At 45.2% G+C, this 22,491-nt stretch overlaps 1 protein-coding gene and 1 long non-coding RNA gene across 2 annotated transcripts in view; both read left to right on the forward strand.

Moving 5' to 3' along the window:
* The window catches only part of SGPL1 (sphingosine-1-phosphate lyase 1), a 75,840-nt gene that overhangs the window by 14,393 nt on the left and 38,956 nt on the right, over window positions 1-22,491 (forward strand). The window contains 1 exon segment of the mRNA XM_058696597.1: window positions 2,540-2,601. Within this exon segment, the coding sequence (XP_058552580.1) occupies window positions 2,540-2,601 (62 nt within the window).
* LOC131492804 (uncharacterized) lies at window positions 5,257-15,572 on the forward strand. The gene is made up of 2 exons (XR_009252298.1): window positions 5,257-6,809; window positions 6,855-15,572. It is a non-coding gene; the product is annotated as an uncharacterized LOC131492804 (long non-coding RNA).

The raw sequence follows: 22,491 nt of genomic DNA on the forward strand, positions 1-22,491 counted from the left end.
GACCTCCTCTTTGTATGTGATTGGAGAGCGAGAGAGCTCTGGTGTCTCTTCCTTTTCTTGGAAGGACACTAATCCCATTGCCGGGGCTCTGCCCTCATGATCTCATCTAAACCCAATGACTTCCCAGAAGCCTCACCACCACATTGGGGGTTAGGGCTTCAACATATGAATTTGGGGGGGGGGGACAAACATTTAGTCCACAACAATAAGGATTAGTCAATGAGGCCGAATTGGTTGGTTCATCTGGGAAGAATGAACAGACCGTTCACGATGCGTGAGGAGCAGTGAAGTCGCACCACAGAGGTGTGGGGAGGAACCAGAGATGGACCCTGTCCTCCAGTCAGCTGACACAGAGATTTTAGAGTAAAGGATGAGAGGTGGCAGCTAAGAAAGAGACCAGGGAGAGCAGATCCTGGGATGTGAAGAAGAAATAAAACACAGGGGTGGAAGTGGGGGTGTGGGGAGAACGTGCCTGGCATCCCAAAGTAACTCTTGATGAGTAGGCATCGGCTGGAGGTCCCAGGACATTTTTCTGACCCTCCGACGCTGAGAATGCGAGTCTGCTGGGAGACAGCAGCAAGAGCGGTAAGGGTCTGGGGGTGTCAGTGCCTGATGCAGGAGCTCTGAGAGGCAGACGTATCTCGGACTTCTGATGGGGTGGGGCTGAGGGCAAGGAAGCCCAGGGATAACTTGCTTGACTCTTTCAGAGGCTTCACCATTCTGGCTGGGAGTTTGGGAAATGCTGAGGGGGTGTGCAGAGAAGGGCCGGGCGATAAGGGATTTCATCCTTTTTTTTTTTTTTTTAATTTTTTTTTGTAATGTTTATTTATTTTTGAGACAGAGAGAGACAGAGCATGAACGGGGGAGGGTCAGAGAGAGGGAGACACAGAATCCGAAACAGGCTCCAGGCTCTGAGCTGCTAGCACAGAGCCCCACGCGGGACTCGAGCTCACAGAGAGAGATCATGACCTGAGCCGAAGTCGGCCTAGGGATTTCATCCTTGAGAGCACTGGAGGAGTAACGATGGCGGTGATGCCACCCTAAGTTAGCGTCAGGAAGACCTTTGCAAGGGGATGGAATTGGGTACCCTCGATTGGTGTCATCTTTGTTAAAATTTCAAGATTCCGCCTAGGGGTCGTTCTAAAAATCGGTTGCAGAAAAATACCATATGCTGATCGCTATCAGTTACATGTCACTGTGGTGCCTTTGATTCTGCTGTATTAGTGTCGTGGGTAAGTCATGCAAAATGTGTTTGAGACTTAGCTATTTCACCTGGAAATGAAGGGAGAAGGGGCAAATCTCTGAGTCACCTATTAAAATCCCAAAGGTCTCTCTAGAGACCCATCTTGGGTGGTTGCCTTGGATCAACCTGTACAGTGCTCGGCAGGCTGACTCTCCAGGGCCTCCAAATGACCAAATGTGACCAGGAAGTTCGTTTTTATAACCAACGTCTAGCCTTAAGGAGAAGTGGCGGACCCTCTGCCTCCAGCGGGTCGCACCTCCCCCGCCCAGGGCCCTGGTGCTGGCCTCTGTCTGGCCAGCAGGCGGCGCGCGGGGCGGGGGGGGCCCGGAGGGGAGGCGGGCCTCTGGCCCGGGCCGGGCCGTGCGCGCGCCCGACACCGGCGCCGCGCACGCCGGGGCTGGGGAGCCATTTCCGGGCGGGGAGGGGCGGGGAGGGGCGGGGCCGCCGGCGGTGGGTCCTCCAATCTCGGCGGCAGCGGCTGCAGGGGGAGCCCGCGCTCCGCTGCCACGCGAGTCTGTCGCGTGGTGAGGAGGAGCCGGGCCGGCGAGAGGGAGAGGCTGAGGGGAGGAGCGGGGAGGCGGACTCGGGGCAAAGGAGTGCAGGGGGGCCGTTGCGGCTCCGGAAAAGGGACGGTCGAGCTGGGGCCGAGGGCTCCCGGGTGGGCTGGGCAGGGCAGGGCCGGGCAGCGCGGGGGAGGAGGGAGGGACGGGCAGAGCGAGGGGCTGGCGGATGCCCGCGGGCGCGCGCTGAGCCTGGGCGCGGGGGGCCCGTGAGTGGGTGCGGGAGAGCGCCGGGGCCGATAGGGAGCGGGCTCCGAAACCCCAGTCCCGCGGAGGTAGGAGCGGACGTGGGGCAGCCCGGATCTGCGGCTCCTTGCGAAGAGAGGAAGGGCTCCGGGGTGGGAGGGATGGGGTCGCGGACGAGGCCAGGAGGCTGGACGCTGGGACGGGCTGCCCCCGGCGCCCGTCCGAGTCTTCGCCCCGCTGCGTTTGTGGGCTGGGCCCCGGGCTCCGGTTGGCGGCGGGCTGGGCGTTTCCCCGGGGTGTCTACCTGGGGGGCTTGCTTCGTGGGAGGCTGGGCCTGGATTCGTTTGCTCAGCTGTGGGAGGGAAGGCCCGTGCCAGCAGGGTTCTCATTCGCTGGCCCGGGTGCTGGGGGTGGAGTGTCCTATCTGGGAGTGCAATCTGAGCTCTCAAAGGAGGGAGAGAACCATTTCTTGACTGCTCTAGCGACTCTGGGCGGGCAGACGCGACAGTTTAAAGCTTTGGAAGTAAACAAACCTGGTTCCCTTTTGCAGAGGGGAGGCTCCGTGAGGACAGCTGGAAGAGGAAGATGCCGAGTACGGACCTTCTGATGTTGGTGAGCTTTCCCAAACATCCCCTTTGTCATAAGGCGCTTGTCCCTTAAGTTTTATTTTTAGTCCAGAGGATCTGAGTGTGTAACTCTCACTTCTGATGCTTGGTTTTCGTGGCTGAGCCTTCCTGCTACCTTTATTTTGGGTTTAATGTTTGAGATGGGTAAGTGACTGAACTAAACATATGAATATATTTGTATTTAATGAATGCGAAGAATCTTTTACAGAATTCTTGCAACTTATTTTAATCTCTCCCTTCCCGTACTACCGGAGCAGTATTAAAACTTGTATTTAATTTTGTTTGGGTCTGCCGTATATTCGTTTATAAGCGTGTGTCTCCCAGACTAGAGTTATGATTCCTCAGAAAGCAGATATCCTGTCTTACTTGTTTAAAGAGGAATAAACAGGGGCACCTGGGTGGCTCAGTCGGTTAAGCGGCCGACTTCGGCTCAGGTCATGATCTCACGGTCCGTGAGTTCGAGCCCCGCGTCGGGCTCTGTGCTGACAGCTCAGGGCCTGGAGCCTGTTTCAGATTCTGTGTCTCCCTCTCTCTGTGACCCTCCCCCGTTCATGCTCTGTCTCTCCCTGTCTCGAAAATAAATAAAAACGTTAAAAAAAATTTTTTTTTTAAAAAAAGAGGAATAAACAGCTGTCATGGTGCTCCGTGTATAGTAAGTGCTTCACAAATGCTTGTTGAGTTAAACTGGTTTGAATTTGAGTTATTTTGTTGGACTGAGAAATATGCCTGCTTTGGTAGAAGCTGTTTTTCCCTCTTGAGATTTTCTGTGCCTTTTTGTTTTGTTTTGTTTTGTTTTTTGTTTTTAAATAACTGAGCAGGGAGAATAGCATTGCCAAATGCATGTTTACCAAAATGAAGTTTTATTCTTGGGACCTTTATGATTCCATAGAGGCTCTTTATTGTGAGAATTGCAGGGAGCCTATGGTTTTTCAGTAGCTATATAGAAAAAGAGCGTTTCATTTTTTTTTTTAAGTTTTTTTTTTTAGTTGTTTTACATTTATTCATTTTTGGGAGAGAGAGGGAGACAGAGAGCATGAGTGGGGAAGGGGCAGAGAGAGAGGGAGACACAGAATCTGAAGCAGGCTCCAGGCTCCAGGCTCCGAGCTGTCAGCACAGAGCCCACACGGGCTCAAACCCACAGACCATGAGATCATGACCTGAGCTGAAGTCGGTTGGCCAACCGCCTGAGCCACCCATGCGCCCCAAGCATTTTATTTTTAATAAACTATTTCTCTGAGTCTGAGGTCTCTTTGTGCAAAAGCATTGATTTAAAAACCATTCCTTTCCCCCTTTTTTTTTTTATTTCACTATCGCAGAGAATTGGTAGCCATCACTGGGAACTTGGCAAAAGTGAGTAGTGAGGGTGTTTTTTGTACCCGGTGCTGACTTTCTGTAGTGGCAAAACCTATAAGGTCTGTGGGAAGGGTAAAGAGGGAAACTAAGTTGTGATTAGTTCACGTGTGAGGCAGAGGGCAAGGATGATTTTAAAGACAGGTAAATACTTGGTTTATCCACAGATCCTGGTGAAGAGTTCCCCTAAAATAGTTTCTTGCCTCAAATGTCATGGATTGTCAGTGGATAATAAATAGCCTTATGTGATTTTAAATTCTTAGTGCAAGAGCCATATGTTAGGAAAATTGGGAGCTGTAAATAAGTAAAAGGAAGCAACCCCCAATAATTCCACTACTCGGAAATAACTACCGTTAGTACCTTACAGGGTTAATGCAGAATGATTTGTAACTATTGACAATTTGCTTTTCCTCTTACAGATCAGCATTTTTATGTAAATTAGGATTTCCGTGTGTGAGTAGGATATACCCTCGTGCCCAGAGATGTGCTTATTACTTCTAAGGCCCGTGGGCTCTCTGTAGCAGTGCTTTTATTCAGAATGTTAACTTTGGAATCAGTTTTGTTTTGGAACATTTCTGTAGCAATCACCACTCCTTTTCATTTTCTCATTTGATGATCTAGAATATTTAGGGTGTTGATTTGCTTGTTGGTGTAGAGAATTAATTCACACGGATAATGACTGGCCCTCAAGAATCCTCATGCTCTAAAGATAAGGCACTTGTTCCTTGAGGTGCTTTCTCTGGAAAAGTTGTTATTCCTACTTTTCTTTTTTTTTTAAATTTTTTATTTAAAAAAAAAATTTTTTTTTTAACGCTTATTTATTTTTGAGACAGAGGGAGACAGAGCATGAACAGGAGAGGGGCAGAGAGAGAGGGAGACACAGAATCTGAAACGGGCTCCAGGCTCTGAGCTGTCAGCACAGAGCCTGACCCGGGGCCCGAACTCACGGACTGCGAGATCATGACCTGAGCCAAAGTCAGACGCTTAACCAACCGAGCCACCCAGGCGCCCCTCTCTACCTTTCTTTCTTTTTCTTTCTTTCTTTCTTTCTTTCTTTCTTTCTTTCTTTCTTTCTTTCTTTCTTTCTTTCTTTCTTTCTTTCTTTCTTTCTTTCTTTCTTTCTTTTTCTTTCTTTCTTTCTTTCTTTCTTTCTTTCTTTCTTTCTTTCTTTCTCTTTCTTTCTTTCTTTCTCTCTCTCTTTCTCTCTCTTTCTTTTCTTTTCTTTTCTTTTCTTTTCTTTTCTTTTCTTTTCTTTTCTTTTCTTTTCTTTTCTTTTCTTTTCTTTTCTTTCATTCTTTGCCTGTGCTGTGCTAAAGAGTCAATGGCCAGGGCCCGGTGTTCAATGGGGGCATTAAACCATCATTATCTGTGTTCTTTAGTTACTTTGTATGAAGCAGGAGACTTGTTCTGGGCCCTTTAACTGGGAAGAAAGGACCCTAGTTAATAAAAAATAGCCTGCATGCAGGGCAGCGTATTGTAGAACCTTAGAACCTCAGAATTAGAAGTAATCTTGGAGGCCATATGATGCAACTTCTTACTTACGTTGTATATGAATCCTTTTTTGAGCATCTCTGATAAATGGTGTCTAGTCATCCCTCCTTTCTGCTGGGGGGATAAGATGGACATAAGCTAGGGGATGGTACACGGTGGATCCAGGAATAACAGAAGTCTGATAGTTAATATTTATTGAACAGGTATTACATGTTAGGTGCAGAAATAGATACTCTACATATTTATTTAATTTTCACAATAACCCGTGGAAAAGTATGCTGGCATCCTTTTGTAGATGGAAAACTAGGCTTAGAGAGGGTACCACAGTGATGAAGTTTTAACCACACTTAAGTCTTACTTCGAATCCCTCCTTATCTGCTTTGCAGTGCTGTCTCTGGGCCACGTTCCCCATAAGGGACAGAAGATGTTGGTGAGCTTTGTGACTGATGGGAGGGGGTTTGTGTGGACCGGGACTGGGGCAGGCTGAGTAGGATAGCTGTGCCCTCTAAGGGAGCACTTTGGAAGCGAGTGTGTGGGGTGCTTTTGTTTTCTAGTACGATCTTGTCTGAAAATCCATATTTAAAAAAAAATGTTTTTAAATGTTTATTTTTGAGAGAGATAGAGACAGAGTGCGAGCGAGGGAGGGGCAGAGAGAGAGGGAGATACAGAATCTGAAGCAGGCTCCAGGTTCCGAGCTGTCAGCACAGAGCCTGACACAGGGCTCGAACTCATGAACCGTGAGATCATGACCGGAGCCGAAGTCAGATGCTCAATCAGCTGAACCACCCAGGCACCCCTACATATTTTTTTATACAGGTCTTGTTTATTTTCTCTCACCTTGCAGTTAGGGCACTATATTGCAAACTTAAGAGTTATATTCATATAAGTGTAATGCTGCAGTCTTTGAATTTCATTTCAGAATCATAAAGGGGCATACCACATGTTTGTTATAAAGAGAGGGCATTGGGTTTGAGAGGGTTGGAAACTATTGTGTGGACAGGATACTGTGAACCCAAAGCATGAAGATGAACTGGGGTCTGTCCATGACAGACCTTGTATTCCAGACTACAGAGCTTGGGCTAACAGCCCTCAGTGCTTTCTTGCCCTTAATTTTGTCCTCTTTTGATAAGGTGGTTTGCCTGCCATTTTCCACTTGCTTACTTACCGCACGTCACGGCCTGTAATACTTTCCACCTGTGTCTCACAGAGAGTAAGAGGGGGTGAGAGTATCCATCGGACACTTGCGATGCCTTCAGAAGAATGTCAAGTCCAGAAATTTTTTTAGGAATTTTTCTCCACGTCGGCAACCCTTCTTTTCATCCAAGTTCTCCTCCTTCCTAGTGCTAGGGAATGGTATCGCTTTGCAAGTTGTCAGATACTTCTGGTTTTTAAGAAAAGAATACTTTATGAAGCCAAGTCTTCTCCTTAGGTGGCTTTTCTCTTGTGAATGGTGAGGTGAACCGTATGCACCATGACAGTGCTGGGTAGAGTTTGAGATAGTTTATCTAGGGCCAAGGTTCTCAGGTAAGTGTGATTTTGCCCCTCCCCTCCCCCCCCCCCCCCCAACCTCGAAACATTTGGCAATGTCTGGAGACATTCTTGGTTGTCATACTTGGGTGCTAGTGGTCAGGGATGCAACTAAAGGCCCTACTATGCACACAGTCATCCACTCTCAAGAATTATCTGGCCTAAAATGTCCGTAGTGCTTGGGTTGAGAAACCCTGGTCTAGGGTTCCTTACCATAGGTAATGGCATCTGGGTAGTCCTTGCATTCATACAGGTAGGGGACTGAGTCTTGTCTTAGAGTTTAATGGGCCTTTTACAGTGTTACTTAGGGTTGTTTTGCCCATGGATGAAGTCCTGCTTTGGGATATGTATACTGGACAATATACAGCATAATCTTCCATAACACAGTAAAATTGTAAGAAATGTTTTCCTTTGCAACATTTCTGCAGCACTCTCTTGATTTGGAAACAGTAAGCCTGTCTCCATTTTGTGTTTTGGGTTCAGATGGAATGTTTCTAGACCTTAGAGCTTTATCTTTGAGCCTTGAATCTTTTCCAGGCATGCTTTCTTTCTGAATGTCTGATAGGATTTGAGCAATAAACCAAAAAATCGACACTAAAAGCTCATTTGTAGTATTTGAATCTGGTGTCTTATTTGTAGGATTGTCTAGGAGAAAGGGATAATTCATTGGGACTGGTAGGACCTTTAAAATTTTGTTGACAATTTGAATGGCCCTCATAAGATAAGTACTGTATTTGGCATTGTTCCAGCCTTATTAGTAAAGTAAAACTTTAACGGCAAGTTTGATAATTTTTCCAGCTGTTGGTCTAAAGGAAGGAGGGGTTATAAATAGAAAAACCTCAGATCCCAGTTTTTGGCTTGGCTTTGCTGTCTGGGTGTCAGGAACTTTTAGTAACGTTTGCCTTCTTAACTAGGCTGTGCCCAATGTCCTGTTACATAGTTTGCATACATTGGTGGCACAATTGGCCGTCATCGTGGGATTAAGAATTTTCTATGGGAATTGATTTATAGTGAATCAGGAAACATGCAGAACAGAATTACTGGGAGAAAAACCATGCTGTGGGGTAAGAGGAAATACGAGGCATCTGGGAAGATAGAGTAGTACAGGCTGAGTCATCGGTTGGATATATCGATTATCTCCTGGGAGCCTCCAGTAGTGGGACTGAGGAGATGAGAGGACTATTTACAAACTGGGCAGAGTCGAGGAAGACCAGTAGGGGTTGGCGAAACACCTCGAGGCCAAGAGCTGTTAGCATTGTTAGGCTTGAAGGGGCAAAGGTGCAGTAGTTTCTGGAACCTTGAGAGGTTAGCTGTAGGCGAGAGTGACCCATAGGATTTCTGCCACTGCCAGCCGGTAGCCCTACAGGAAGGGAATCCAGGGGCGTAAATACCTCAGACTCTGTCAAAATTTTCCCACCCTCTGATCTCATGCTGGAGCCTTTCGCTGGCCAAACCCAACCGGAAAGGGAGCCTGGGTGATTTACTTCATGGAGGGCAGCCCGTTGAGGCACATAGAGGTGGAAGGTTGGGCTGAGGGCGTGGAGGAACCAAGGGAGGATAGCCAGTGTGCTAAAGTTGAGGTCAAGTTAGTTTTGAAAGGCACAAGTGAGAAGACAGCTTGTTAGCAGAGTCTGGTAAAATGGATAGGAGATGGAATGTTCTAGAGAAGGAACGTTCTCGCCGATAACAGAAGGATAGATTCAGAGGCAAAGTGTCGCCACGGCTTTGGCAAGGCCAGAGCTGCTTTTTTCCAGAGGTAGCCTCAGAATCTTAATTGCCTCAAGGGCCTTTAGAAATCCTGCAGTCCAGCTTCCCTTTGCTCTGTGGAAATCCTTCCCCCAGTGCCCTGCCAGGGGTGGGTGTGGGATGCTTTCTCAGGGAGCTCTTGCCATTGTTGGACAGCTTGAATTGTCAGAAAGGTTTTCATTTGTCCAGATCACTGAACACGTCCATTCCGGTTAGGTTTGGCTGCTTATGAGAGAAAAACTAAAGTCATGGTGATTTTTAAAAGGTAGAAAAAGACTTCTCTAAAGTAAGAGGAACCCAGAGTAGACAATTCATGGCTGACGTGGCCATTCCTAGGTCTTTGAGGAGGTTCCCCCACACATGGTGTGTCCCCTCCTCGTCCAGGATAGCCGTGCTGAGCTTGAGCTGTCAGGTTCATGTTTTCTCAGGTAGGAAGAGGAAGGGCAGGAAGAAGGGCTTGCCCTGCTTTTGGGTTGAAGGTGTTTTCACGTGGAACTTAGCGTACGTACACAAGACTGTATAAAGCACATCGCTACGTTTTAATAAAACAGTCATAACATCTATCCCCCAGGCTAAAAAATAGAACATTTGGGGCGCCTGGGTGGCTCAGTCGGTTAAGCGTCGGACTTCAGCCCAGGTCATGATCTCACGGTTAGTGAGTTTGAGCCCTTCACCGGGCTCTGTGCTGTCGGTGCATAGCCCGCTTCCGATCCTCTGTCCCCCTCTCTCTCTGACCCTCCCCCACTCATGCTCACTCTCTTTCTCCCTCAAAAATAAATAAACATTTACAAAACCCTTTAGGACATTTACCTCCAATCCCTGATGACATCTCCTTTCCTTCCCTCTAGGGAGAACTATCCTGATTTTGGGAATAATTATTCTCTTGCTGTGTTAAAGGAAAAAAAAAAAAAGAAAAAAGTGTTACCCCCATGTGTACGTTCCCTAAGTTCAGTTTTGTTTGCTTTTTCACTTGCTGTAAATTGATTTATATGTATTTTTTGTGGTTTTCCCATGTTGCTTGGTGTTTGTGAGACTCATCCATGTTGGTCCGTGCAGTTTATTGGTTTTAGGTCCTTGATTCCCACTGTTGCATAATATTTCATTGTATGACTGTCACAGATTATCCGTTCCATAATGGGCCCTTGGGTGGCTTCCAGTTTGAGGCTTTTTTGAACATTACCGTTAGGAACTTTCTTGTATGTGACAGGGGGTCAGAATTGCAAGTTTTTCTGGGATTTAGCCCTCCTGGTGGAACTGCTGCATTATGACTTCCCTGGATAATGGCAGACTTTTCAGAAGAAGCTGCAACAGTTTATACTTCTGGCAACAGTGTACGAGAGGTCTTGTTCCTACACAGCTTGGGAAACCTGCTATTTCCAAGGCTGTTTTACTTTTTGCCAGTCCAGTAGGGGTGAAGTCTAATTGATTTCCAGGCGAATTCCCCTAATTACTAGTGAGGGTGAGTGTCCTTTTCGAGGTCCGTTAACTCTTTGGAGCTCCTGTTTTGTGCGGGCCTCTTCCAGCCTTATGCTTTCTCAATTATTTGTTTCTCCTTGTAGTTCTATTAGATTTGGCTGTATGTGTTTTGAGATTTTTGTTACCAGGTGCATACAGATTTAAAATTGTTATATCTTACCCAGGAGGTTGTGCTTTTTCTCTGACAGTGCTTTTTCGAGTTCATACAACACAGCTGTGTGAGCTTTTTGTCATGAAATGGGCAGATTGTAAGTGTTTGAAGGAATGGCTTGCCTGTTGTATAGGCAGAAACTGTGGAACAGTCTTCCTCCCCTCCATTCTTATGGCACATTGTTATTTATATGTCCTGTTATCCCATGAAGTGGATAAATCACCTTTATTTTATTTTATTTTATTTTATTTTATTTTATTTTGTTTTGTTTTGTTTTGTTTTTTTAATTTACATCCAAATAGCATATTGTGCAACAATGATTTCAGGAGTAGATTCCTTAATGCCCCTTACCCATTTAGCCCATCCCCCCCCATACCCCCTCCAGTAACCCTCAGTTTGTTCTCCATATTTAAGAGTCTCTTCTGTTTTGTCCCCCCCTCTTTTTATATTATTTTTGCTTTCCTTCCCTTATGTTCATCTGTTGTATCTCGTAAAGTCCTCCTATGAGTGAAGTCCTATGATACTTGTCTTTCTCTGACTAATTTCACTTAGCATAATACCCTCCAGTTCCATCCACGTAGTTGCAGATGGCAAGATTTCATTCTTTTTGATTGCCGAGTAATACTCCATTGTATATATGTACACCATATCTTCTTTATCCATTCATCCATCGATGGACATTTGGGCTCTTTCCATACTTTGGCTGTTGTTGATAGTGCTGCTGTAAACATGGGGATGCATGTGTCCCTTCGAAACAGCATACCTGTGTCCCTTGGATAAATGCCTAGTAGTGCAATTGCTGGGTCATAGGGTAGTTCTATTTTTAGTTTTTTGAGGAACCTCCGTACTGTTTTCCAGAGTACACCAGCTTGCTTTCCCATAAATCACTTTTGAATTTAAAAATGAAGTAGAGGGGTGCCTGAGTGGCTCAGTCAGTTAAGCGTCCAACTTTGGCTCAGGTCATGATCTCACAGTTCGTGGGTTCAAGTCCCCCCATCAGGCTCTGTGCTGACAGCTCAGAGCCTGGAGCCTGCTTCGGATTCTGTGTCTCCTGTCTCTGCCCCTCCTCGGCTCATGCGATGTCTCTCTCTCTCAAAAATAAAGAAACATTAAAAAAAATAATTACAAAAGAAGTAGAGTTTTCGGGTGCCTGGGTGGCTCAGTTGGTTAAGCGCGCGACTCTTGATCTCGCCTCAGGTCGTGATCTCTCGGTTCTTGAGTTCAAGCTCCGTGTTGGGCTATGCACTGACAGCACGGAGCCTGCTTAGAATTTTCTTTCTCCCTCTGTCTCTGCTCCTCCCCCATTCGTGCACTCTCTCTTTCCCTGTCTCAAAATAAGTCAACTTAAAAAAACATAAAAAAAAGAGGTTCTTTTTTTTTGAGGTATATCTCACAGTAAAGGGCACAAATCTTAATGGTACAGGTCAGTTACATTTGCATATGAGTATGCTGTACTCGCTGCCCAGGTACAAAGAATGGCCAGCATCCCAACAAGTTCCCTCGCATTTGGTACCCACCAAAGGTTATCTTTCTTCTCACTGTAGGTTAGTTTTGCTGATTTTTGAACTTTGCATAAATGGAAACATACAGTTCACGTTATTTTCTGAGTATCCTTTTTGCTGAATCTGTGAGATTCAGCCATGCCCTTATATAGCAGTATTTTTTTTTTTTTTAATTTTTTAACGTTTATTTTTTGAGATGCCGAGACAGAGCATGAGCAGGGGAGGGGCAGAGAGAGAGAGGGAGTCACAGAATCCGAAGCAGATTCCAGGCTCTGAGCTGTCAGCAGAGTCCGACGCGGGGCTTGGACTCACGAGCCATGAGATCATGATCTGAGCTGAAGTTGGACGCTTAACCGACTGAGCCACCCAGGCGCCCCTGGGTAGCAGTAGTTTTAAAACTCATGGCTGTGTAGTTGCACGATGTATAAAATCCCACCATTTATTCATTCTACAGTTGACGAACATTTCTGTTTCTGGTGTTGGCTGTTTTGAATGACACTTCTACATTCTTGATTGAACATGTCTTTTGGTAAGCACAGAATTGCCAGGTCATGAGGCGTACTGCCAGACAGGTTTCCCGAGTGGTTGTCCGATTTACACTCCCACGAGGTTTTCTTAATATGTAACTTTTGCATTTCGCTTTCCAGCAACAAATCTTAAATTTCTGTTACCTGCATGCTCCATGTGGGAGACAGCATGGAAAACTCTTTCCTGAAGCAGGTTAGGCACTTTTAAAGTGTGAAACACCCCTCCGTTTCTGTAATTTCCCCGGAAAGGAAAAGCCTACTGCATTCTTATTCACCTCGTCCATCACTATTAATAAACATTTGACGTAAAGAGAGCAGAGTTTTCTGTTAAGGGCAGACGTTTAGATTTGCAAAACCCCATTGGTAGCAGATAATTTGAAGGTAAAATCATAGTGCTCTGGAACTCCTTGGAGTCTAAGTAGCTGTTACAGTAGGTTTACACTTTGTGCTCCATATTGGGGAGACCTTTTTTTCTGGAGGCTTTTTCTGAAGGCATTTAAGTGTACTCCTTTGAAATGCATTTTGGCTGACGGATCTAAAAAGGGATACATCAGTTCTGTCTTGAGTTCCAGTCTTACTGGTGCTGGGACAGGTGAGGCAAATAGAAGATTCTGTTTGCAAACTCTAACAGGAAGGACCAGAGGACAAAAACAAGAATGCCATGGGAGACCTGCTCCTTGGCTAGCTGCATTGCAGCCAGGGCAGACGAAGGCCTAAGGTTATATTGCCCAGCCCTTTTTGATAAGCTTGTGATTTCAGATGCTTTCCCAAGACTCGTAACTATAGCAGTCAACAGCAATCTGTCCAGATGCCTGAAATCAGCCTTATGATCTGTAAACATAAGTGGGTAACCAGTTTAGTCTTGTTTTGTAAGTAAGAGGACACTTGTAATCTTCTGATCGAATTAAATAGTGGAAGGCCGAGAGTTGATGTAACATGTGTCTTATTAAATGGAGGAGCAGCTCACTGGTCGCCGGCGTCTTCCTACCATCCTCTGTAAGAAAACACAATGTAGGGGTGCCTGGGCGGCTCAATTGGTTAAGTGTCCTGCTTCCGCTTGGGTCATGGTCTCACTGTCTGTGAGTTCGGGGCCCTGCGTCCGGCTCTGGGCTGACAGCTCAGAGCCTGGAGCCTGTTTCAGATTCTGTGTCTCCCTGTGTCTCTGCCCCTTCCCCACTCACACTCTGTCTCTGAAAAATGAATAAACCTTAAAAAAAATTAAAAAAAAAAAAAAGAAAACACGATGTAGGCATGGGAATCAAACCACTTACAGCCTCTCCCAGCTCTATCTGTGGGACTTTGCTTGAGACATTGCAAAGGTTACTTGTCCTTGCTGCTTACTGAAAAGGAAAGGGGAATGTTTCCTCACAGAGATTCCGATTCCTCAAATACTTAGTGTTTATTATTTGCGGTTGCTTTCTTATTACCTTACTGCACTGAATACTCACAGCAGCCCTGAGAGTAGATAGATGGGGGTATCTTTTTGTCCGGTGAACTTTTTGTTGAATTATAGCAATGGCATCTGTTTTTGCAGATGAGCAAAATCCTGCTGCATCGAGACTTAGTAATGTGCCAGAGGCCACACAGAGCTAAAATTAGAGTAGAAGCTTTCGATTACCATTCCAGACTTTCCAGTGCACCACGGCTGCCTATAGAACACTAGTAACAGGCCACTCAGTGATCCCACAGAAGTCGTGACGAGTGTCAGTTCAGCACGGCACTCAGAGGTGGCTGTCCCTTTCACATACCCCGGGTAGTGGCTGGAGTGTGTGTTTATGAGCTGCCAAAGGAGAAAGTGTTTTTTAAAAACCTCATCTAAAAATGTAGCAGTTAATAATTCTGTTTATAAACTCTTAAAAATACATACCGTAAGACCATAGTGATCCTCTTTGTCTAGTTTGTATATAATTTCTAAGTTAGTTTTAGACATCTAGGGTTGATTTCATTTGGAGTCCAAAGCTTTATTCTGTGTTTCTGGAATTGCAGAGTTTCTGCTGGTTTTTGGCCCATATGGCAACTTGTTTTCAGAAAGGCTTTTGGGTTTTTGGGGGGTTTTTTGTGGTTTTTTTTGTTTTTGTTTTTTTTGTTTTTTGTTTTTAAAGAAAGCCTGTGGATCTTAGGTGGTTGGTCTTAGCTACGTTTGGTAGACAGAGATGCAATTGCTGGGTCATAATGCCCCCCCCCCTTTTTTTTTTTAAAGTGTGCAGTTCATCAGTTTTTTATCGTGTTCTCATAGCTGTGCAGCCATCCCCACAACCTCAGAACATTTTCAGAAGAAATCCCCCAGGTGTGGTACTTACTCCCTTATGTGGCTGCAGTCCCCGGGCCTGGAAGCCGCCACCCTGCTTGTTGTCTGCACATATCCTTATTCCGAGTGCTGCATACACACAGAATTCTACAATGTCTGGTCTTTCGTGATCAGCTGTTTTCCTTAGCATGCTGTTTTGAGGGGTCATCCTGTTGTAACATGGATCAGAATGTCGTTCCTTTTTATTATAGTGCTGAGGCTTTTCCTGGAGAATTTGAAGTAATGGATGCTAGTTCTCCTGCAGGGAACACAGGAGTCTTGGGTTTACTTTACATATAATAGAATACTTCTATGATTCGTTTTAGAGAGGGGGTCATTAACCTGGGGAAGATGGACCCCAGTGATGGCTTTTAGGATGTCCTGAGCCCTTTGTAATTATCTTCGGGTTTCATGTTCCCAAGCATTTTTTTCTGTGGGGAAGTTTGGGGACTGAGAGTTTTTAGCTTTTGTTGAAAGATAATTTTCAAAGGGTGCCTGGGTGATTCAGTTGGCTAAGCCTTTGACTCTTGATCTCAGCCTAGGTCCTTTTTCTGTTGTTGTTAAATTTTTTTTTTTTTTAATGTTTTATTTAATTTTGAGAGAGAGAGAGAGAGAGAGAGAGAGAAAGTGTGTGTGAGCTGGGGAGGGGCAGACAGCGAGGGAGACTCAGAATGTGAAGCAGGCTCCAGGCTCCGAGCTGTCAGCACAGCACCCGATGCAGGGCTCGAACTCACAAGTTGTGAGATCATGACCTGACCTGAAGTCAGGTGCTTAACCGACTGAGCCACCCAGGCGCCCCTCAGCTCAGGTCTTGATCTCAGGACCATGAGTTCAAGCCCCATGTTGGGCCCTATGCTAAGCAGGGAGCCTACTTAAAAAAAAAATTCACAAAAGGTAAAATCATGACACTGAAACAAATATAAAATAGACACACATTAAAATTTTACTTTGCTTATAAAGAGGAAACCAGGCAGATGTTCTAACCGGTTTGAAAGAAAGGTCCAAAGAACAGACACATTTTTATTTATTTTTTTATTCTTTATTTTTGTCAATATATGAAGTTTATTGTCAAATTGGTTTCCATACAACACCCAGTGCTCATCCCAAAAGGTGCCCTCTTCAATACCCCTCACCCACCCTTCCCTCCCTCCCACCCCCCATCAACCTTCAGTTTGTTCTCAGTTTTTAAGAGTCTCTTATGCTTTGGCTCTCTTCCACTCTAACCTCTTTTTTTTTTTTTTTTTTCCTTCCCCTCTCCCGTGGGTTTCTGTTAAGTTTCTCAGGATCCACATAAGAGTGAAAACATATGGTATCTGTCTTTCTCTGTCTGGCTTATTTCACTTAGCATCACACTCTCCAGTTCCATCCACGTTGCTACAAAGGGCCATATTTCATTCTTTCTCATTGCCACGTAGTACTCCATTGTGTATATAAACCACAATTTCTTTATCCATTCGTCCGTTGATGGACATTTAGGCTCTTTCCATCATTTGGCTATTGTTGAGAGTGCTGCTATAAACATTGGGGTACAAGTGCCCCTATGCATCAGTACTCCTGTATCCCTTGGATAAATTCCTAGCAGCGCTATTCCTGGGTCATAGGGTAGATCTATTTTTAATTTTTTGAGGAACCTCCACACTGTTTTCCAGAGCGGCCGCACCACTTTGCATTCCCACCAACAGTGCAAGAGGGTTCCCGTGTCTCCACATCCTCTCCAGCATCCATAGTCTCCTGATTTGTTCATTTTGGCCACTCTGACTGGCGTGAGGTGATATCTGAGTGTGGTTTTGATTTCTATTTCCCTGATGAGGAGCGACGTTGAGCATCTTTTCATGTGCCTGAAGAACAGACACATTGATAGATTAAGAACATTAAAATGAGTACACAAATGCCACCCAAACTATTTTCTTCCATAGTGGAGAGGGAAGTCACTTGAACCTTTACCACGTGGCAGGTTTTACGTGTTTATAGATGAAGAGTGGTTTGCATTGCTGTAATCATTTCCAACTTCCAGAGTTGTAAAATAGCTTCCTTAGAATCAGACTCTGGTAGCGTAGAGGGACGTCCTAGACAATGTATAATTTTCCATCGAAATCACACATTGTCTTCTGCACTTTTGACGATCAAAAAAGTTTAAAACTCTTTCAAATGTTAACTTTAAATTGAGTGTCTTACCTCAGTTTAAAAAAATAGCTCCTTTGTGACTGGATTTTAAAGGCCGACTTGCCAAAGGGTGTTTTACATCAATTGAGGGCCAGTCAGAGACCCAGGGATTGGTCTCTGGTTTGTGCTTTTGAATAAGATTACATGTTCGAAATCTCCAGAGAGGTAGACTTTGCAACTGACTTAGGTTCCACTTCTGGGCATACGCTCAGTGTTTCTTATCTCTGACAGCAGCAGGACTATTGACAATGGAGATTTCTATAAATATAATCTGGAAAGTCTAGGTATCTTCACTCAGGGACAAAGGTAGATAATCCTTTTAGTAAACTAAGTCTGGGAAGGGAGAAGCCCTCTGACTTCTTCCCCAACTGTGGTATACTCAGGGAAGTCAAGACTTCCCCTTTATGTGTGTAGAATACAGGATTATTTCTGCTGGTCCTTGCTTGCAGTCTAAGGAGTTACCATTTGTAGTGCTCAGAGGATAGTGAACTTTTGTAATTTGAAGATGACTTCCGTGTATGTGCACACTGGGCTACTTAGCACGAGAGACTGGGAGTTAAGGCCGTCAAGTTTGAGTAGTACCTTCTGCCCACATCTTACCGCCTTGCCTTTGGGTGACCATCTATTTAGCAAGGAAACCCGTAATTGCTCTTACCTCAACATCCCTCAGCCTGTTCCTCTGCTTATTGAACTTGGTTTTCTGCATTTAGCATTCGCTCCTAGTTTAAGCTCCCCATGGTGCCTTTCTTGATGCATTACAGAAGACAGGGGCTCAGAATCCTTAGTTGACAGAAACGACACCAGTCTTCACTTGATGCCTTGTCCTGACCATGAGTAGATAAATCCAAAACTGATGCACCCGTTTGGCAGGTTTAGGGCTGTCAGCTTTTACGAGCTCAGAAGCTTTGATTTTCCATGAGTACACTTTAAAAAAAATTTTTTTTTTTTAATGTTTTTATTTATTTTTGAGACAGAGAGAGACAGAGCATGAGCAGGGGAGGGGCAGAGAGAGAGGGAGACACAGAGTCTGAAGCAGGCTCCAGACTCTGAGCTGTCAGCACAGAGCCCGACGCGGGGCTCGAACTCACAGACTGTGAGATCGTGACCTGAGCTGAAGTCGGACGCTCAACCGACTGAGCCACCCAGGCGCCCCATCCATGAGTACGGTTCTAATGACTTGAGAACATGGCATGTCAGTCTCCTTTCTGAGGCCAAGATTGTGTCTCCGTGATGGTAAGGTGCTTTGCCTGAATAATCTAGGGCTAAGTGTAGGGCAGTTATTAGACTTGGTAAATGTTTGTGGAATAGTACCAAGCGTGTACCTCTGACTCTTGAGGCATGGCTGGAAGGGAAAACGTGGACTGTTAAGCTTGTTGAGGTGAACTTCTCAGATACCGGATCTCTTGTTTCACGTAGTGGAGTTTTGGAGGAAGCATATGGTTTGCCCTTTACCTCCTAAGAAATGATGATTCAGTCCCTTCAAACATTTCTGTATTTGGTTTCATTGCTCGGTTCTTACTTCTTTAATGACCCAAGGGAGTTTTTCCTTCAGGCTTGTGATCTGGTTTTGCTGATAAACATTAATGCCTTTGAAGGCTCTAAAAACAATAGTGTTTTCTTACCTGTTTGCGCTTTGAAATTCTGCAGAATGTGATATGAAAGAGAACCATTTAATTAGCTTTGTTTTCTGTGTTTTTAGGGCAGAAGGGAAGTAAGAATGACTACACTAACTCTTTGGGGTCTCCTGTCCTTGAACTTTACTCCTTAACCTTAGTCCCGGGCTTTAGAGTACCATCTGATCGCAGGACATTAAGACAGTGGGTGAACTGGGTAAAACAGGTTTTTCTTTTCCTTAGCAGCCCATTCCTGCTTTAAAGCTTGGATTTCTGGCTCTTCTGGAAGAACTGTTGAGTGGTGAAGTGTGTAGTTGTACTAGACGTAAAGAAAGTGGACGGAAGAGGAAAAACAAGTCCCTTTTTCTCTGCAGCATTGCAGGGTGGTGGCAAGTTTTGATTTTCATTAGTGTTTGGCTTAAGAATAGTTATTAGCCAGGAGCAGTGAAGCGGTCTTATGGATTGACGTGACTGGGCCCTCACACTTCCAGGGATGCTTGGGGATGCCTTTTTACCCTCATCTGAAAGATGGATAGCCGCCGAGTTTGGTGACTGAGTCTTCGTAATATGTTAAGTCAATTACTGAGCGAGTCTTCTACAAAAGAAGGGGTGGGGAGGCTGTGTGACCTTTGGGTTTCAGCGTCTTCATCTGTGAGGGATGGAGAGTGGTCATGTACTGGTCTTTAACCTGTCGTCCCTGGTGGCTGTGAGACGATGTATCTTGTGAGCTCATCAGAACGGTGCTGGTGTGTGCAGTCTGGTTACAAATACCAGCGATTCTGCTCCGCAGGTTCAAGTCAGTGGGAGAGATGCGGGAGAGGGGAGGCCGAATCCTCCCTGGGGTCTTACAGAGCAGTGCTGAGTAGATGCGGTACTGTAATTACTTCATTTGAGTAATTGTTGGGTTCTTAACCACATTAAAAGTAGTGTAGGACATAGAAAAATTGTGTTGTTTGTATTCTAATCTGCACTTGGTACCATAAGAGAGGTCACGTGTGAAAACAGTTACTTGGCTGTTCTCCCCCACCAGGGTTGAATGCTTTGCTGCTGGGACAGATGAACTCACAGTGCAGTTGGCCAGTGCAGTTTGGCCCTGACTGACTCTTGAGAAATAGCCCGAATGAAGGCATACTGGATATCTGGCATAGTAGAAATGCAAAGAAGTCATTGTGCTGTGATAGGAAGGTGAACCTTTAGCAGAAAAGTGGCTTTCCCAGAATCCCGATTTCACAGTGACTCCACGGTGATACCGTGAGGCGTCACTGTTGTGAGTTTCTCCTTTCTCCTCCCGTGAGAGACAGACTCACGCTTGGACTCTGGTCTGCGTGTGGCCGGCAGCCCTCATTTGCACAAGCGAGCATTTCGAGTGGCACAGGGTGTTACTGGAGCCAAAGGAAGCTGGGGAAACTAGCTCCCGCGCTCTTTGATTTTGACCAGAAAACCTTAGCCGACTCTGTGCTGGGTAATAATCAACTGAACACGGTTGCCACATTTTCTTTGGCAAGGAATCTGTGTCGCTGTGGCAGTTCGGAAATTATTAGTAGAGTCCGTCAGCCTGACAGTGGGAATGTTTTTCTTTGATCTTTAACCTGCTTTTCTTTGAGGTGGGAGGGGCAGGAAGGGGAACCTATGTTGGAAAAACTTGTTGCTTCCTCTGCTGGGCCTCACAGCATTTGGTTTTCTTGAGTTCTCTTCTTTTAGGTCCGACTCCTCCAGCAAACGTTTAGATGTGTGTAATATTGTGGAGTCCTGAGAGATGGTTCCAGACATCTTGGAATTCAACTCTGCTCGTGAAGTCCTGTGTTTTAGTTCTGACTCTGCTACTGAATACTTTGCTGTAGAGCAAACTTAACCTTTCTGATTTCACTTTGCACCACCTAGGATGTGAAACTGTTTATTCTATTGTTTTTAAAGTTTTTATTGCTGTTTTATTTTACATTTATTATTTCTTTGAATGTTTACTTTTGAGAGAGTGAGAAAGCATGCACACACACACACACACACACACACGCGTGAGTTGGGGAGGGGCAGGGAGAGAGAGAATCCCAAGCAGGCTACACGCTGTCAGCGCAGAGCCCTGTGCGGGGTTTGGTCTCATGGACCCGTGAGATCGTGACCTGAGCCGAAATCAAGAGTCGGGCATTTCACGGACTGAGCCGCCCAGGAGCCCCGAAACTCTTCATTCTTAACCTGAGGACCATGTGAGATTATAAAGTATGAATAAAATAATATGAAAGCCATTGAAAACTTTAAGTTACATAAATATTACTAAGTATTCTCTACAAGTAAATTAATGCTCCTGAGTGCTTCGCTCTTTCTTCTGCATGTTTGTCATGGCCCCTCTAGCCTTCTCTCAATTTTAGTCCCTCTGTGATCAGGTGGTCACGTAATCTTTGAGTTTGGCAGGGGAGAGAAAGTTCTAAGTGAAGCAAACAAGTGATCTCTGATCCTTATAAAATAGCACGTGTACAGTAGGTGCTCGGAAAATCATTGTCAAGTGGCGGGGAGCTTCAGTAGCCGTGGGCATGTGCTGCCAAGAGACCTCCTCTTACGGGTGGGGGTGTGGGAGGCAGCCCTGGGGCCGCCGCAGCCGCCCGAGATGCCATTGCTCGTGAATAAAACGAGTACAGACGGTCCGCCCTGGGAGGTGCTGGAGAGAGGATTGTTATTTGTGTTAGCTCCGAGGAGGGAAGCACCGTCCGCTGTGGGCCTGGAAACGTCTGCCGGATGGTTTTTCTCTCTTGGTCCTATTCAGTGTTTCTTCTGGTATAAATTGGCAATGAAGAAATTCGACATGGAAAAAATACCCCTGCCTCATTGGCAGTTGATCAAGTTCAGTGCTAGTTCTCGAAGGAGTTTTTTGGGGGAAGAGGTGTGGGTAGTGCCGCGGTGGGAACTTGCTTGTGGAATCTTGTGCTCTTGAAGTCATTTAGGGACGGGAAGAGTTAGCAGTTGTTGGGAATCGCCTTGGGCTGGTACCAGTAAGGAAGAAACTTCTGCATCTCCTTGACTGACTTGTTTCATCACATCATAATCCTGGCTTCGCAGAAATGTGAAGAGAATAAATCATAAATGTAAAAAGCGCTGAGACCTTGTACGCTGCACAATACCTCTGTGTTAACAGCCTTCACTGCATTACACAACCGCCTTCTCTAATTAAAGAAGCGGGGAATACCATCGCTGAGGCACTGCTTTTAAACCTGAATGTCAGGATCCATTTAGAGGGATGCAGAATCAATTCAATGGGTGAAACATCTAAAAAAAAGAAAGTAGACATAGAAAAAAAAAGAGTGCATCACAAGTAATAAGGCGTTAGGTACATTATTCTGGAAACTTTTGTTTTGGTTCCATATCTTTCTGTTGCTATGTGTGTAGATGGTTGTAAAATGGTTTCTGTGTGTCTGTATTGGAAAAATTTGAAACCCCATGGTCTAACAAATGACATGTCTCAGATTTTCAGAATTTGTAGACTTCCATTGCTGTGTTACTTTTAGGAAAGTGTCTTGCTCCCTTGAAGTGATTTGGGGGTTGAAAGAGTTCAACATGATTGGGAATAGCACGCCACCAAGCTCCCATGAGTTCTTGCAGCTCCTTTTGTCTAACAATGATTAGGATGATTGAGTACTATTTCGATGTCTTCCAGGCATCAGCTAAAACATAAACCATTTGATTAGACATGGAATGAGTAAGAAGAGAAAGGCCGTATAGTTTCCTCGTCCTTATTTGACAGTAGCTTCTTAAAAGAGTTAATATTTTGAATCCTCCTACCACGAAGGTTTGTCTTTTCTTCTTTAATATTATGCTTTACAAAAATTTACGGTATTCTTTGTCACCATTTTACATATATTCGGTGGGCAGAGTGTTCTGTTTGTTTTTATCCTCTAGAGGAATACATTCCCAATTTGATGACAGACTGGAAAGGAAGGAGTACTCTACTTGCGGAGTTTTTACCAAAACCACCGTTCTCTTAGGGGTCGGAGATAAATGCCCACACACCCCCCCACACACCCCCACACCCCCACAGATACGCATAGACACAAACA

The sequence above is a fragment of the Neofelis nebulosa genome, chromosome 13 (genome assembly GCF_028018385.1).
Source record: "Neofelis nebulosa isolate mNeoNeb1 chromosome 13, mNeoNeb1.pri, whole genome shotgun sequence".
NCBI lineage: Eukaryota > Metazoa > Chordata > Mammalia > Carnivora > Felidae > Neofelis > Neofelis nebulosa.